The sequence below is a fragment of the Oncorhynchus gorbuscha genome, unplaced genomic scaffold (assembly GCF_021184085.1).
Source record: "Oncorhynchus gorbuscha isolate QuinsamMale2020 ecotype Even-year unplaced genomic scaffold, OgorEven_v1.0 Un_scaffold_1271, whole genome shotgun sequence".
Taxonomy (NCBI): Eukaryota; Metazoa; Chordata; class Actinopteri; order Salmoniformes; family Salmonidae; genus Oncorhynchus; species Oncorhynchus gorbuscha.
The window spans coordinates 112,571-127,812 of NW_025746096.1; the positions used below are offsets into that span (position 1 = coordinate 112,571).

Consider the following 15,242-nt stretch of genomic DNA (forward strand, 5'->3'; position numbering starts at 1 on the left):
TGATATAGCTGTAAGGATAAGGTTATAGACCAGTATAACTGGGTGTGATATAGCTGTAAGGATAAGGTTATAGACCAGTATAGCTGGGTGTTATATAGCTGTAAGGATAAGGTTATAGACCAGTATAGCTGGGTGTGATATAGCTGTAAGGATAAGGTTATAGACCAGTATAGCTGGGTGTGATATAGCTGTAAGGGTAAGGTTATAGACCAGTATAGCCGGGTGTGATATAGCTGTAAGGATAAGGTTATAGACCAGTATAACTGGGTGTGATATGGCTGTAAGGATAAGGTTATAGACCAGTATAGCTGGGTGTTATATAGCTGTAAGGATAAGGTTATAGACCAGTATAACTGGGTGTGATATGGCTGTAAGGATAAGGTTATAGACCAGTATAGCTGTAAGGATAAGGTTATAGACCAGTATAGCTGTAAGGATAAGGTTATAGACCAGTATAGCTGGTATAGCTGTAAGGATAAGGTTATAGACCAGTATAGCTGTAAGGATAAGGTTATAGACCAGTATAGCTGTAAGGATAAGGTTATAGACCAGTATAGCTGGGTGTTATATAGCTGTAAGGATAAGGTTATAGACCAGTATAGCTGTAAGGATAAGGTTATAGACCAGTATAGCTGGGTGTTATATAGCTGTAAGGATAAGGTTATAGACCAGTATAACTGGGTGTGATATGGCTGTAAGGATAAGGTTATAGACCAGTATAACTGGGTGTGATATAGCTGTAAGGATAAGGTTATAGACCAGTATAACTGGGTGTGATATGGCTGTAAGGATAAGGTTATAGACCAGTATAGCTGGGTGTGATATAGCTGTAAGGATAAGGTTATAGACCAGTATAACTGGGTGTGATATGGCTGTAAGGATAAGGTTATAGACCAGAATAGCTGGGTGTACACATACTTGAAATCAATAGACTATAATGATATCTCCCCTTTAAATATCGCGGCCAAATAACGGTTTCATTTGAAATGTTTTAGTGGTAGGGATGGGTTTATGGACTCTGTCTTTGTGTGTCTTCGGCTGCCCCAGGGAGAACTCTTATAATCTAGATTATTGGGGTGATGGATGAAAGGAGCACGAAGCCTTCTAGACCATTAACCCACAAATGAACACATACTGTACCACAAAACACAGCTTCATGGAATTCATGCATGTCCTCTCCTCTGAAAGACCAGAATGCTGTTTCATGTGTTTCCTTTGAAGTTGAATAAACAAGATAAATGTTTACAATTTATTTTTATAGATACAAAAGGTTTTATAGAAACGCCAGCGTGGAAGACATTACAAGCGTTTTAATTCACTGCTGTGTTGAGAAGGAACCTGATTCAAATGCACATAATAGATGGCTTACTCAGAGATGGAGGGAGGGAGAGATAAAGAGTGAAGGGGAGAGTATAACTGGGTGAGATTTGAGGAAGGAGAGAAAAAGAGAGAGACCAGAGAGACTGGGTGTGAGAGAGAAGAGAGACAAGAGAGAGAGTATAGAGAGAAGAGATGAGAGAGAGAAGAGATAAGGTTAGAGAGTAAGAGAGAGAAGACAGAGATAGAGAAGAGAGAGAAGAGAGGGGAGACCAGATAGCTGGAAGAGTGAAGAGAGAGTAAGAGAGAGAAGGAGATAGAGAAGTAGAGAAGGGAGAGAAGATATAGAGAAGAGAGAAGAGAGAGAGAAGAGAGAGAAGACAGAGATAGAGAAGTAAGAGAAGAGAGGGGAGAGAAGAGAGTATAAAGAGAGAGAAGACAGAGATGAGAAGGAGAGGTGAGAGGAGAGAGTAGAGCTGAGAGAGGTTGAGGAAGCTGAAGAGAAAAGAGTTAGAAGACCAGGATAGACTGGAGAGCAGATAGGGGGAGAGAGGAGAAGGTTATAGACCAGTAGAGCTGTAAGGAGAGGTTGAGGAAGAGAGAGAAGAAGAGAGTTATATAGAAGTAAGAGAGAAGGTTAGAGAAGACAGTATAGAGAGAAGAGATAAGAGAGAAGAGAGAGGTGAGAGAGAGAAGAGAGATAGCTGTAAGAGATAAGGTTAGAGACCAGTATAAGAGAGAGAGAGAGAGAGAGAGAAGGAGAGGTTAGAGACCAGGTTGAGGCTGGGAGAGAAAAGAGAGAGGATAGAGGTTAGAGACCAGTAGAGAGAGAAGGAGAGAAGAGAGGAGAGAGAGAGGTTGAGGAAGGAGAGTAAAAGAAGAGAAGAGAGAGAGAGAGGTTGAGCTGTGAGTTAAAGTCTCTCCCTAAGGACAAGAGACTATAATGTAATCTCACCTTTGAATAGTCACAGCGTCACATCATTTAAGCTCATTTGACAACTCAACCTTGGCCTGTGCGCTCCTCATTGAGATGTGTTAATCTTCTTAGTTACACTTTGTTCAATGGATTTGGGGATGTGTTGGCGTACATTTCGTATTTCGTATTTCTTCCCCGGATAAACAACAACAAGTATCTAGCAGCATCAGCGAACACGTGAAATTATTTCAGCGCTGATTGGTTGTTGGCTGTTCAATAGTTACACACACAATCAGAGTTTCTCCCCTGAGGTTTGATTCGGACTCTATTCCAAATAGCACCTTATTCCCTAATCTATTACCCCATGGGCCCTGGTCTATAGTGGGCCCTGGTCTATAGTGGGCCCTGGTCAACAGTAGTCTACTACCTTATAGGCCCTGGTCAACAGTAGTCTACTACCCTATAGACCTGGTCAACAGTAGTCTACTACCCTATAGACCCTGGTCAACAGTAGTCTACTACCCTGGTCATCAGTAGTCTACTACCCTGGTCAACAGTAGTCTACTACCCTGGTCATCAGTAGTCTACTACCCTGGTCAGACAGTAGTCTACTATTCCTGGTCATCAGTAGTCTACTACCCTGGTCAACAGTAGTCTACTACCCTGGTCAACAGTAGTCTACTACCCTGGTCAACAGTAGTCTACTACCCTGGTCATCAGTAGTCTACTACCCTGGTCAACAGTAGTCTACTACCCTGGTCAACAGTAGTCGGTGGACCGTATAGACCCTGGTCAACAGTAGTCTACTACCTGGTCATCAGTAGTCTACTACCCTGGTCAACAGTAGTCTACTACCCTGGTCAACAGTAGTCTACTACCCTGGTCATCAGTAGTCTACTACCCTGGTCAACAGTAGTCTACTACCCTGGTCAACAGTAGTCTACTATCCTGGTCATCAGTAGTCTACTACCCTGGTCAACAGTAGTCTACTACCCTATAGACCCTGGTCAAAAGTAGTCTTCTATCCTATAGACCCTGGTCAACAGTAGTCTACTACCATATAGACCCTGGTCAACAGTAGTCTACTACCCTATAGACCCTGGTCAACAGTAGTCTACTACCCTGGTCAACAGTAGTCTACTACCCTATAGACCCTGGTCAACAGTAGTCTACTACCCTGGTTAACAGTAGTCTATTACCCTGGTCAACAGTAGTCTACTACCCTGGTCAACAGTAGTCTACTACCCTATAGACCCTGGTCAACAGTAGTCTACTACCCTGGTCAACAGTAGTCTACTACCCTATAGCCCTGAGTCAACAGTAGTCTTCTATCCTATAGACCTGGTCAACAGTAGTCTACTACCCTATAGACCCTGGTCAACAGTAGTCTACTACTCTATGGGTCCTGGTCAACAGCAGTCTACTACCCTGGTCAACAGTAGTCTACTCCCTATAGACCCTGGTCAACAGTAGTCTACTACCCTGGTCACAGTAGTCTACTAATAGACCCTGGTGGGGACAGTAGTCTACTACTCTATGGGTCCTGGTCAACAGTAGTCTACTACCCTGGTCAACAGTAGTCTACTTGGGCCCTGGTCAACAGTAGTCTACTACCCTATAGACCCTGGTCAGCAGTAGTCTACTACCCTGGTCAACAGTAGTCTACTACCCTTTGGGTCCTGGTCACAGTAGTCTACTACCTGGTCAATCAGTAGTCTTCTCCCCTATAGACCCTGGTTCAGTAGTCTACTACCCTGGTCAACAGTTGTCTACTACCCTATGGGCCCTGGTCAACAGTAGTCTACTACCCTATAGACCCTGGTCAACAGTAGGCTACTACCCTATAGACCCTGGTCAACAGTAGTCTACTACTCTATGGGTCCTGGTCAACAGTAGTCTACTACCCTATAGACCCTGGTCAACAGTAGTCTACTACCCTAGAGACCCTGGTCAACAGTAGTCTACTACCCTGGTCAACAGTAGTCTACCCTATAGACCCTGGTCAACAGTAGTCTACTACTCTATGGGTCCTGGTCAACAGTAGTCTACTATCCCCTGGTCAACAGTAGTCTACTACCCTATGGTCTGGTCAGTAGTCTACTACTCTATAGACCCTGGTCAACAGTAGTCTACTACCCTAGACCCTGGTCAACAGTAGTCTACTACCCTATAGACCCTGGTCAACAGTAGTCTACCCTATAGACCCTGGTCATCAGTAGTCTACTACCCTATGGGTCCTGGTCAACAGTAGTCTACTACCCTATAGACCCTGGTCAACAGTAGTCTACTACCCTATAGACCCTGGTCAACAGTAGTCTACTACTCCTGGTTAACAGTAGTCTACTACCCTAGACCCTGGTCAACAGTAGTCTACTACCCTGGTCAACAGTAGTCTACTACCCTATAGACCCTGGCCAACAGTAGTCTACCCTATAGACCCTGGTCAACAGTAGTCTACTACTCTATGGGTCCTGGTTAACAGTAGTCTACTACCCTATCCTGGTCAACAGTAGTCTACTACCCTGGTCAACAGTAGTCTACTACCCTATAGACCCTGGCCAACAGTAGTCTACTACCCTATAGACCCTGGTCAACAGTAGTCTACTACCCTATAGACCCTGGTCAACAGTAGTCTACTACCCTATAGACCCTGGTCAACAGTAGTCTACTACCCTATAGACCCTGGTCAACAGTAGTCTACTACCCTATAGACCCTGGTCAACAGTAGTCTACTACCCTGGTCAACAGTAGTCTACTACCCTATAGACCCTGGTCAACAGTAGTCTACTACCCTATAGACCCTGGTCAACAGTAGTCTACTACCCTGGTCAACAGTAGTCTACTACCCTATAGACCCTGGTCAACAGTAGTCTACTACCCTATAGACCCTGGTCAACAGTAGTCTACTACCCTGGTCAACAGTAGTCTACTACCCTATAGACCCTGGTCAACAGTAGCTACTACCCTATAGACCCTGGTCAACAGTAGTCTACTACCCTGGTCAACAGTAGTCTACTACCCTGGTCAACAGTAGTCTACTACCCTATAGACCCTGGTCAACAGTAGTCTACTACCCTATAGACCCTGGTCAACAGTAGTCTACTACCCTGGTCAACAGTAGTCTACTACCCTATAGACCCTGGTCAACAGTAGTCTACTACTCTATGGGTCCTGGTCAACAGTAGTCTACTACCCTGGTCAACAGTAGTCTACTACTCTATGGGTCCTGGTCAACAGTAGTCTACTACCCTATAGACCCTGGTCAACAGTAGTCTACTACTCTATGGGTCCTGGTCAACAGTAGTCTACTACCCTATAGACCCTGGTCAACAGTAGTCTACTACCCTGGTCAACAGTAGTCTACTACCCTATAGACCCTGGTCAACAGTAGTCTACTACCCTATAGACCCTGGTCAACAGTAGTCTACTAGACCCTGGTCAACAGTAGTCTACTACCCTATAGACCCTGGTCAACAGTAGTCTACTACTCTATGGGTCCTGGTCAACAGTAGTCTACTACCCTATAGACCCTGGTCAACAGTAGTCTACTACCCTGGTCAACAGTAGTCTACTACTCTATGGGTCTGGTCCATAAAGGGCCTTTGGAAAGTATTCTGTCCTCTTTTTCCCATTTATTCAGACCCTGGTCAAAATGGATTACATTGTTTTTCCCCCTCATCCCTGGTCAACAGTAGGCTACTACCCTATAGACCCTGGTCAACAGTAGTCTACTACTCTATGGGTCCTGGTCAACAGTAGTCTACTACCCTATAGACCCTGGTCAACAGTAGTCTACTACCCTAGAGACCCTGGTCAACAGTAGTCTACTACCCTGGTCAACAGTAGTCTACTACCCTATAGACCCTGGTCAACAGTAGTCTACTACTCTATGGGTCCTGGTCAACAGTAGTCTACTATCCTATAGACCCTGGTCAACAGTAGTCTACTACCCTATGGGTCCTGGTCAACAGTAGTCTACTACTCTATAGACCCTGGTCAACAGTAGTCTACTACCCTATAGACCCTGGTCAACAGTAGTCTACTACCCTATAGACCCTGGTCAACAGTAGTCTACTACCCTATGGGTCCTGGTCAACAGTAGTCTACTACCCTATAGACCCTGGTCAACAGTAGTCTACTACCCTATAGACCCTGGTCAACAGTAGTCTACTACTCTATGGGTCCTGGTTAACAGTAGTCTACTACCCTATAGACCCTGGTCAACAGTAGTCTACTACCCTGGTCAACAGTAGTCTACTACCCTATAGACCCTGGCCAACAGTAGTCTACTACCCTATAGACCCTGGTCAACAGTAGTCTACTACTCTATGGGTCCTGGTTAACAGTAGTCTACTACCCTATAGACCCTGGTCAACAGTAGTCTACTACCCTGGTCAACAGTAGTCTACTACCCTATAGACCCTGGCCAACAGTAGTCTACTACCCTATAGACCCTGGTCAACAGTAGTCTACTACCCTATAGACCCTGGTCAACAGTAGTCTACTACCCTATAGACCCTGGTCAACAGTAGTCTACTACCCTATAGACCCTGGTCAACAGTAGTCTACTACCCTATAGACCCTGGTCAACAGTAGTCTACTACCCTATAGACCCTGGTCAACAGTAGTCTACTACCCTGGTCTACAGTAGTCTACTACCCTATGGGCCCTGGTCAACAGTAGTCTACTACCCTATAGACCCTGGTCAACAGTAGTCTACTACCCTGGTCAACAGTAGTCTACTACCCTATAGACCCTGGTCAACAGTAGTCACCTACCCAGTAGACCCTGGTCAACAGTAGTCTACTACCCTGGTCAACAGTAGTCTACTACCCTATAGACCCTGGTCAACAGTAGTCTACTACCCTATAGACCCTGGTCAACAGTAGTCTACTACCCTGGTCAACAGTAGTCTACTACCCTATAGACCCTGGTCAACAGTAGTCTACTACCCTATAGACCCTGGTCAACAGTAGTCTACTACCCTGGTCAACAGTAGTCTACTACCCTATAGACCCTGGTCAACAGTAGTCTACTACCTATAGACCCTGGTAACAGTAGTCTACTACCCTGGTCAACAGTAGTCTACTACCCTATAGACCCTGGTCAACAGTAGTCTACTACCCTATAGACCCTGGTCAACAGTAGTCTACTACCCTATAGACCCTGGTCAACAGTAGTCTACTACCCTATAGACCCTGGTCAACAGTAGTCTACTACCCTATAGACCCTGGTCAACAGTAGTCTACTACCCTATACCCTGGTCAACAGTAGTCTACTACCCTGGTCAACAGTAGTCCTGGTTAACTAGTCTACTATAGACCCTGGTCAACAGTAGTCTACTACCCTATAGACCCTGGTCAACAGTAGTCTACTACCCTATAGACCCTGGTCAACAGTAGTCTACTACCCTATAGACCCTGGTCAACAGTAGTCTACTACTCTATGGGTCCTGGTCAACAGTAGTCTACTACCCTGGTCAACAGTAGTCTACAACCCTGGTCAACAGTAGTCTACTACCCTATAGACCCTGGTCAACAGTAGTCTACTACCCTGGTCAACAGTAGTCTACTACCCTATAGACCCTGGTCAACAGTAGTCTACTACCCTGGTCTGGTCAACAGTAGTCTACTACCCTGGTCAACAGTAGTCTACTACCCTATAGACCCTGGTCAACAGTAGTCTACTACTCTATAGACCCTGGTCAACAGTAGTCTACTACCCTGGTCAACAGTAGTCTACTACCCTATAGACCCTGGTCAACAGTAGTCTACTACTCTATGGGTCCTGGTCCTGGTCTACCCTGGTCAACAGTAGTACTACTCTATGGGTCCTGGTCAACAGTAGTCTACTACCCTATAGACCCTGGTCAACAGTAGTCTACTACCCTGGTCAACAGTAGTCTACTACTCTATGGGTCCTGGTCAACATAAAGGGCCTTTGGAAAGTATTCTGTCCTCTTTTTCCACATTTAGTCAGGTTACAGCCTTATTCTAAAATGGATTAAATTGTTTTTCCCCCTCATCAGTCTACACATAATAACCCCTATAATGACAAAGAGAAAACTGGTTATTAGAAAATTTAGCAAATTTATAAAAAATAAATAAATGATATCACAATTACATAAGAATTCAGACTCTTTACTCAGGACTTTGTTGAAGCACCTTTGGCAGCAATTACTGCCTCAATTCTTCTTGGGTATGATGACAGGCTTGGCACACCTGCATTCTTCTCTGCAGATCCTCTCAGGTTGGGAGCGTCGCTGCACAGCTATTTTCGATCGAGTTAATGTCAGGGCCCTGGCTGGGCCACTCAAGGACATTCAGAGACTTGTCCCAAAGCCAATTCTGCTTTGTCTTGGCTGTGTACTTAAGGTCGTTGTCCTGTTGGTGACCCTTCGGCTCTGTCTGAGGTCCTGAGCGCCCTGGAGCAGGTTTTCATCAAGGATCTCTCTGTACTTTGCTCCTTTCATCTGTCCCTCGATCCTGACTAGTCTCCCCTTTCCTGCCGCTGAAAAACATCCCCACAGCATGAAGCTGCCACCACCATGTAAGGATGCTGCTAGGTTTCCTCCAGATGTCACACTTGGCAGTCAGGCCAAAGAGTTACATCTTGGTTTCATCAGACCAGAGAATCTTGTTTCTCATGGTGTGAGAGTCCTTTAGGTGCCTTTTGGCAAACTCCAAGTGTGCTGTCATGTGCCTTTTACTGAAGAGTAGCTTCCGTCTGGCCACTCTACCATAAATGTCAGATTTTTGGAGTGCTGCAGAGATGGTTGTCGTTCTGGAAGTTTCTCCCATCTCCACAGAGGACCTCTGGAGCTCTGTCAGAGTGACCATCGGGTTCTTGGTCACCTCCCTGACCAAGGCCCTTCTCCCTGATTGCTCAGTTTTGCATGGCAGCCATCTCTAGTAAGAGTCTTGGTGGTTCCAAACTTCTTCCATTTAAGAATGATGGAGGCCACTGTGTTCTTGGGGAGCTTCAATGCTGAAGACATGTTTTGTTACCCTTCCCCAGATCTGTTCCCCGACACAGTCCTGTCATTATGGGGTATTGTGATGTCATTATGGGGTATTGTGATGTCATTATGGGGTAATGTGATGTCATTATGGGGTATTGTGATGTCATTATGGGGTATTGTGATGTCGTTATGGGGTATTGCGATGTCATTATGGGGTATTGTGATGTCATTATGGGGTATTGTGATGCCATTATGGCGTATTGTGATGTCATTATGGGGTATTGTGATGTCATTATGGGGTATTGTGATGTCATTATGGGGTATTGTGATGTCATTATGGGGTATTGTGATGTCATTATGGGGTATTGCGATGTCATTATGGGGTATTGTGATGTCATTATGGGGTATTGTGATGCCATTATGGGGTATTGTGATGTCATTATGGGGTATTGTGATGTCATTATGGGGTATTGTGATGTCATTATGGGGTATTGTGATGTCATTATGGGGTATTGTCATGTCATTATGGGGTATTGTCATGTCATTATGGGGTATTGTCATGTCATTATGGGGTATTGTCATGTCATTATGGGGTATTGTCATGTCATTATGGGGTATTGTCATGTCATTATGGGGTATTGTGATGTCATTATGGGGTATTGTGATGTCATTATGGGGTATTGTGATGTCATTATGGGGTATTGTGATGTCATTATGGGGTATGTGATGTCATTATGTCATTATGGGGTATTGTCATGTCATTATGGGGTATTGTGATGTCATTATGGGGTATTGTGATGTCATTATGGGGTAATGTGATGTCATTATGTGGTATTGTGATGTCATTATGGGGTATTGTGATGTCATTATGGGGTATTGTGATGTCATTATGGGGTATTGTCATGTCATTATGGGGTAATGTGATGTCATTATGGGGTATTGTGATGTCATTATGGGGTATTGTGATGTCATTATGGGGTATTGTCATGTCATTATGGGGTATTGTGATGTCATTATGGGGTATTGGCATGTCATTATGGGGTATTGTGATGTCATTATGGGGTATTGTGATGTCATTATGGGGTATTGGATGTCATTATGTATTGTCATGTCATTATGGGGTATTGTGATGTCATTATGGGGTATTGTGATGTCATTATGGGGTATTGTCATGTCATTATGGGGTATTGTGATGTCATTATGGGGTATTGTGATGTCATTATGGGGTATTGTGATGTCATTATGGGGTATTGTGATGTCATTATGGGGTATTGTCATGTCATTATGGGGTATTGTCATGTCATTATGGGGTATTGTCATGTCATTATGGGGTATTGTGATGTCATTATGGGGTATTGTCATGTCATTATGGGGTATTGTCATGTCATTATGGGGTATTGTCATGTCATTATGGGGTATTGTCATGTCATTATGGGGTATTGTCATGTCATTATGGGGTATTGTGATGTCATTATGGGGTATTGTCATGTCATTATGTGATGTCATTATGGGGTATTGTCATGTCATTATGGGGTATTGTGATGTCATTATGGGGTATTGTGATGTCATTATGGGGTATTGTGATGTCATTATGGGGGTGATGTCATTATGGGGTATTGTGTCATTATGGGGTATTGTCATGTCATTATGGGGTATTGTGATGTCATTATGGGGTATTGTGATGTCATTATGGGGTATTGTGATGTCATTATGGGGTATTGGGATGTATTATGGGGTATTGTGATGTCATTATGGGGTATTGTGATGTCATTATGGGGTATTGGGATGTCATTATGTGATGTCATTATGGGGTATTGTGATGTCATTATGGGGTATTGTGATGTCATTATGGGGTATTGTGATGTCATTATGGGGTATTGTGATGTCATTATGGGGTATTGTGATGTCATTATGGGGTATTGTGATGTCATTATGGGGTATTGTGATGTCATTATGGGGTATTGTGATGTCATTATGGGGTATTGTGATGTCATTATGGGGTATTGTCATGTCATTATGGGGTATTGTGATGTCATTATGGGGTATTGTGATGTCATTATGGGGTATTGTGATGTCATTATGGGGTATTGTGATGTCATTATGGGGTATTGTGATGTCATTATGGGGTATTGTGATGTCATTATGGGGTATTGTGATGTCATTATGGGGTATTGTGATGTCATTATGGGGTATTGTGATGTCATTATGGGGTATTGTGATGTCATTATGGGGTATTGTGATGTCATTATGGGTTATTATGTCTAGATTGATGAGGCAAAAAAAATTCAATCAATTTTAGAATAAGGCTGTAACGTAACAAAATGTGTAAAAAGGGGAAGGGGGTCTGAATGCTTTTCCAAATGCACAGTAGAGGAAACAGGGTGCCAGTTGGTACCCAACTAGACTGGAATCTCAAGGGAGAAGACAGTAGAATCTGTCTTCTGGTCAACACAATGGAAACCTCAACATAATTGACCTGTTAATTAAGATGGACGGTAATTACTCCTGTAGGGGAGAGGCAGTGAAGGGGGATAAAGCATCATAATTACACTTGGATTTTTATTAATAGACAATTTGCAGAGTTGCCTTTCAATAAAACAGCTAAGCTTTGGCTTGTCCTTGTCATAGGCAAAGTGTGTGTGTGTGTGTGTGTGTGTGTGTGTGTGTGTGTGTGTGTGTGTGTGTGTGTGTGTGTGTGTGTGTGTGTGTGTGTGTGTGTGTGTGTGTGTGTGTGTGTGTGTGTGTGTGTGTGTGTGTGTGTGTGTGTGTGTGTTTTTGTGTGTATGTGACTGTGTGTGTTTGTGCATTAAAAATCTCCTAATTAATGGAAATTACATTTTTCCACCACAAAGCCTAACCCAAATAATCAAAGTATTTGTGGTCTGACCAGTGTAGTCTGACCAGTGTAGTCTAACCAGTGTAGTCTAACCAGTGTAGTCTAACCAGTGTAGTCTGACCAGTGTAGTCTAACCAGTGTAGTCTAACCAGTGTAGTCTAACCAGTGTAGTCTGACCAGTGTAGTCTGACCAGTGTAGTCTGACCAGTGTAGTCTAACCAGTGTGGTCTGACCAGTGTAGTCTGACCAGTGTAGTCTGACCAGTGTAGTCTGACCAGTGTGGTCTGACCAGTGTAGTCTGACCAGTGTAGTCTGACCAGTGTAGTCTAACCAGTGTAGTCTAACCAGTGTAGTCTGACCAGTGTAGTCTGACCAGTGTGTCTGACCAGTGTAGTCTGACCAGTGTCTGACCAGTGTAGTCTGACCAGTGTCTGACCCATCTGTCAAGGCAGTGATGTTTTGCCAGCCTGCCTGCAGAGAGTAGGAGAAAAGAGGGAAGACTGGTGCATGTATTAGGAATACCCTGAGTGGGTAGTGGGTAGGATGGGGAAGGTACAGACCAGGAGAATGGGTAGTGGGTAGGGTGGGGAAGGTACAGACCAGGAGAGTGGGTAGTGGGTAGGATGGGGAAGGTACAGACCAGAAGAGTGGGTAGTGGGTAGTGGGTAGGGTGGGGAAGGTACAGACCAGGAGAGTGGGTAGTGGGTAGTGGGTAGGGTGGGGAAGGTACAGACCAGGAGAGTGGGTAGTGGGTAGTGGGTAGGATGGGGAAGGTACAGACCAGGAGAGTGGGTAGTGGGTAGTGGGTAGGGTGGGGAAGGTACAGACCAGGAGAGTGGGTAGTGGGTAGGATGGGGAAGGTACAGACCAGGAGAGTGGGTAGTGGGTAGTGGGTAAGGTGGGGAAGGTACAGACCAGGAGAGTGGATAGTGGGTAGTGGGTAGGATGGGGAAGGTACAGACCAGGAGAGTGGGTAGAGGGTAGGATGGGGAAGGTACAGACCAGGAGAGTGGGTAGTGGGTAGTGGGTAGGGTGGGGAAGGTACAGACCAGGAGAGGGGGTAGAGGGTAGGATGGGGAAAATGCAGAACAGCTGGAGGTACCAATTTACCAGACTTGTTGTTTGTCTCAAAACATCTGTGTTACTGTGAAGGGGATTGGGGAAATGCTACAGTGTATTGGATACATTTTTGAGTGTTGAGCGTTCAAAATGTGTTTCCTGTACGTGTGGAGTGTTGAAGAAATGTGTTTCCTGTACGTGTGGAGTGTTGAAGAAATGTGTTTCCTGTACGTGTGGAGTGTTGAAGAAATGTGTTTCCTGTACGTGTGGAGTGTTGAAGAAATGTGTTTCCTGTACGTGTGGAGTGTTGAAGAAATGTGTTTCCTGTACGTGTGGAGTGTTGAAGAAATGTGTTTCCTGTACGTGTGGAGTGTTGAAGAAATGTGTTTCCTGTACGTGTGGAGTGTTGAAGAAATGTGTTTCCTGTACGTGTGGAGTGTTGAAGAAATGTGTTTCCTGTACGTGTGGAGTGTTGAAGAAATGTGTTTCCGTGTGGAGTGTTGAAGAAATGTGTTTCCTGTACGTGTGGAGTGTTGAAGAAATGTGTTTCCTGTAACGTGTGGAGTGTTGAAGAAATGTGTTTCCTGTACGTGTGGAGTGTTGAAGAAATGTGTTTCCTGTACGTGTTGAGTGTTGAAGAAATGTGTTTCCTGTAACGTGTGGAGTGTTGAAGAAATGTGTTTCCTGTACGTGTGGGAGTGTCTGATCTCATGGTGTTTTGTTTTCTTGTCTTTCCAGGGTTCATAAATACGTGTGGAGGGACGTTAAAAGGACAGAACGGTACCATAGAAAGCCCAGGTTTCCCGTACGGATATCCCAACGGTGCCAACTGTACCTGGGTCATCGTAGCGGAACAGATGAACAGGATCCACATCGTTTTTCAATCTTTCGCCGTGGAAGAGGAGTACGATTTTTTATCTTTGTATGATGGACACCCACATCCGGCACACTTCCGGACGAGGTGAGAATTAGAGAATTAGACACTTAAATTACCAAGCCCTGCTATGAGGTGTCATTGTAGCAGAGATCTCATAGTGTCTGATGAGACACTTCTATTACCAAGCCCTGCTATGAGGTGTTATTGTGGCAGAGATCTCATAGTGAAACACTCCAGAAGAATGGCACAGAGGAACAAAATGCCCTCTCATTTATTTCCAGCATGCCTGGAGTTCTCTGAAATCAGACACAGGTCAGACACTAACTACGGCATTATTTCAGAGAAGAAGAGCGGAAGCAAAATTAAGTATTCAAGACATAAACAATCTAACGAGCATTCTGGGAGATTATGTTAGACTGTTGTCTCTGTCTTGTTAACAGTATAATGACTGTTGTGTCTGTCTTGTTAACAGTATAATGACTGTTGTCTCTGTCTTGTTAACAGTATAATGACTGTTGTCTCTGTCTTGTTAACAGTATAATGACTGTTAGTCTGTTGTCTCTGTCTTGTTAACAGTATAATGACTGTTGTCTCTGTCTTGTTAACAGTATAATGACTGTTGTCTCTGTCTTGTTAACAGTATAATGACTGTTAGTCTGTTGTCTCTGTCTTGTTAACAGTATAATGACTGTTGTCTCTGTCTTGTTAACAGTATAATGACTGTTGTGTCTGTCTTGTTAACAGTATAATGACTGTTGTCTCTGTCTTGTTAACAGTATAATGACTGTTGTCTCTGTCTTGTTATCAGTATAATGACTGTTAGACTGTTGTCTCTGTCTTGTTATCAGTATAATGACTGTTAGACTGTTGTCTCTGTCTTGTTATCAGTATAATGACTGTTAGACTGTTGTCTCTGTCTTGTTAACAGTATAATGACTGTTGTCTCTGTCTTGTTAACAGTATAATGACTGTTGTCTCTGTCTTGTTAACAGTATAATGACTGTTAGTCTGTTGTCTCTGTCTTGTTAACAGTATAATGACTGTTAGACTGTTGTCTCTGTCTTGTTAACAGTATAATGACTGTTGTCTCTGTCTTGTTATCAGTATAATGACTGTTGTCTCTGTCTTGTTAACAGTATAATGACTGTTGTCTCTGTCTTGTTAACAGTATAATGACTGTTGTCTCTGTCTTGTTATCAGTATAATGACTGTTAGTCTGTTGTCTCTGTCTTGTTAACAGTATAATGACTGTTGTCTCTGTCTTGTTATCAGTATA

The 15,242-nt window shown here is 43.9% G+C and overlaps 1 protein-coding gene across 1 annotated transcript in view; it reads left to right on the forward strand.

Annotated features, from left to right (window-relative positions):
• Positions 1 to 15,242, forward strand: part of LOC124022034 (CUB and sushi domain-containing protein 3-like) — a 71,702-nt gene that overhangs the window by 23,043 nt on the left and 33,417 nt on the right. Inside the window, exon 2 of the mRNA XM_046337083.1 lies at positions 13,828 to 14,050. Coding sequence (XP_046193039.1) covers positions 13,828 to 14,050 — 223 coding nt within the window. The remainder of the gene's footprint in view (positions 1 to 13,827; positions 14,051 to 15,242) is intronic.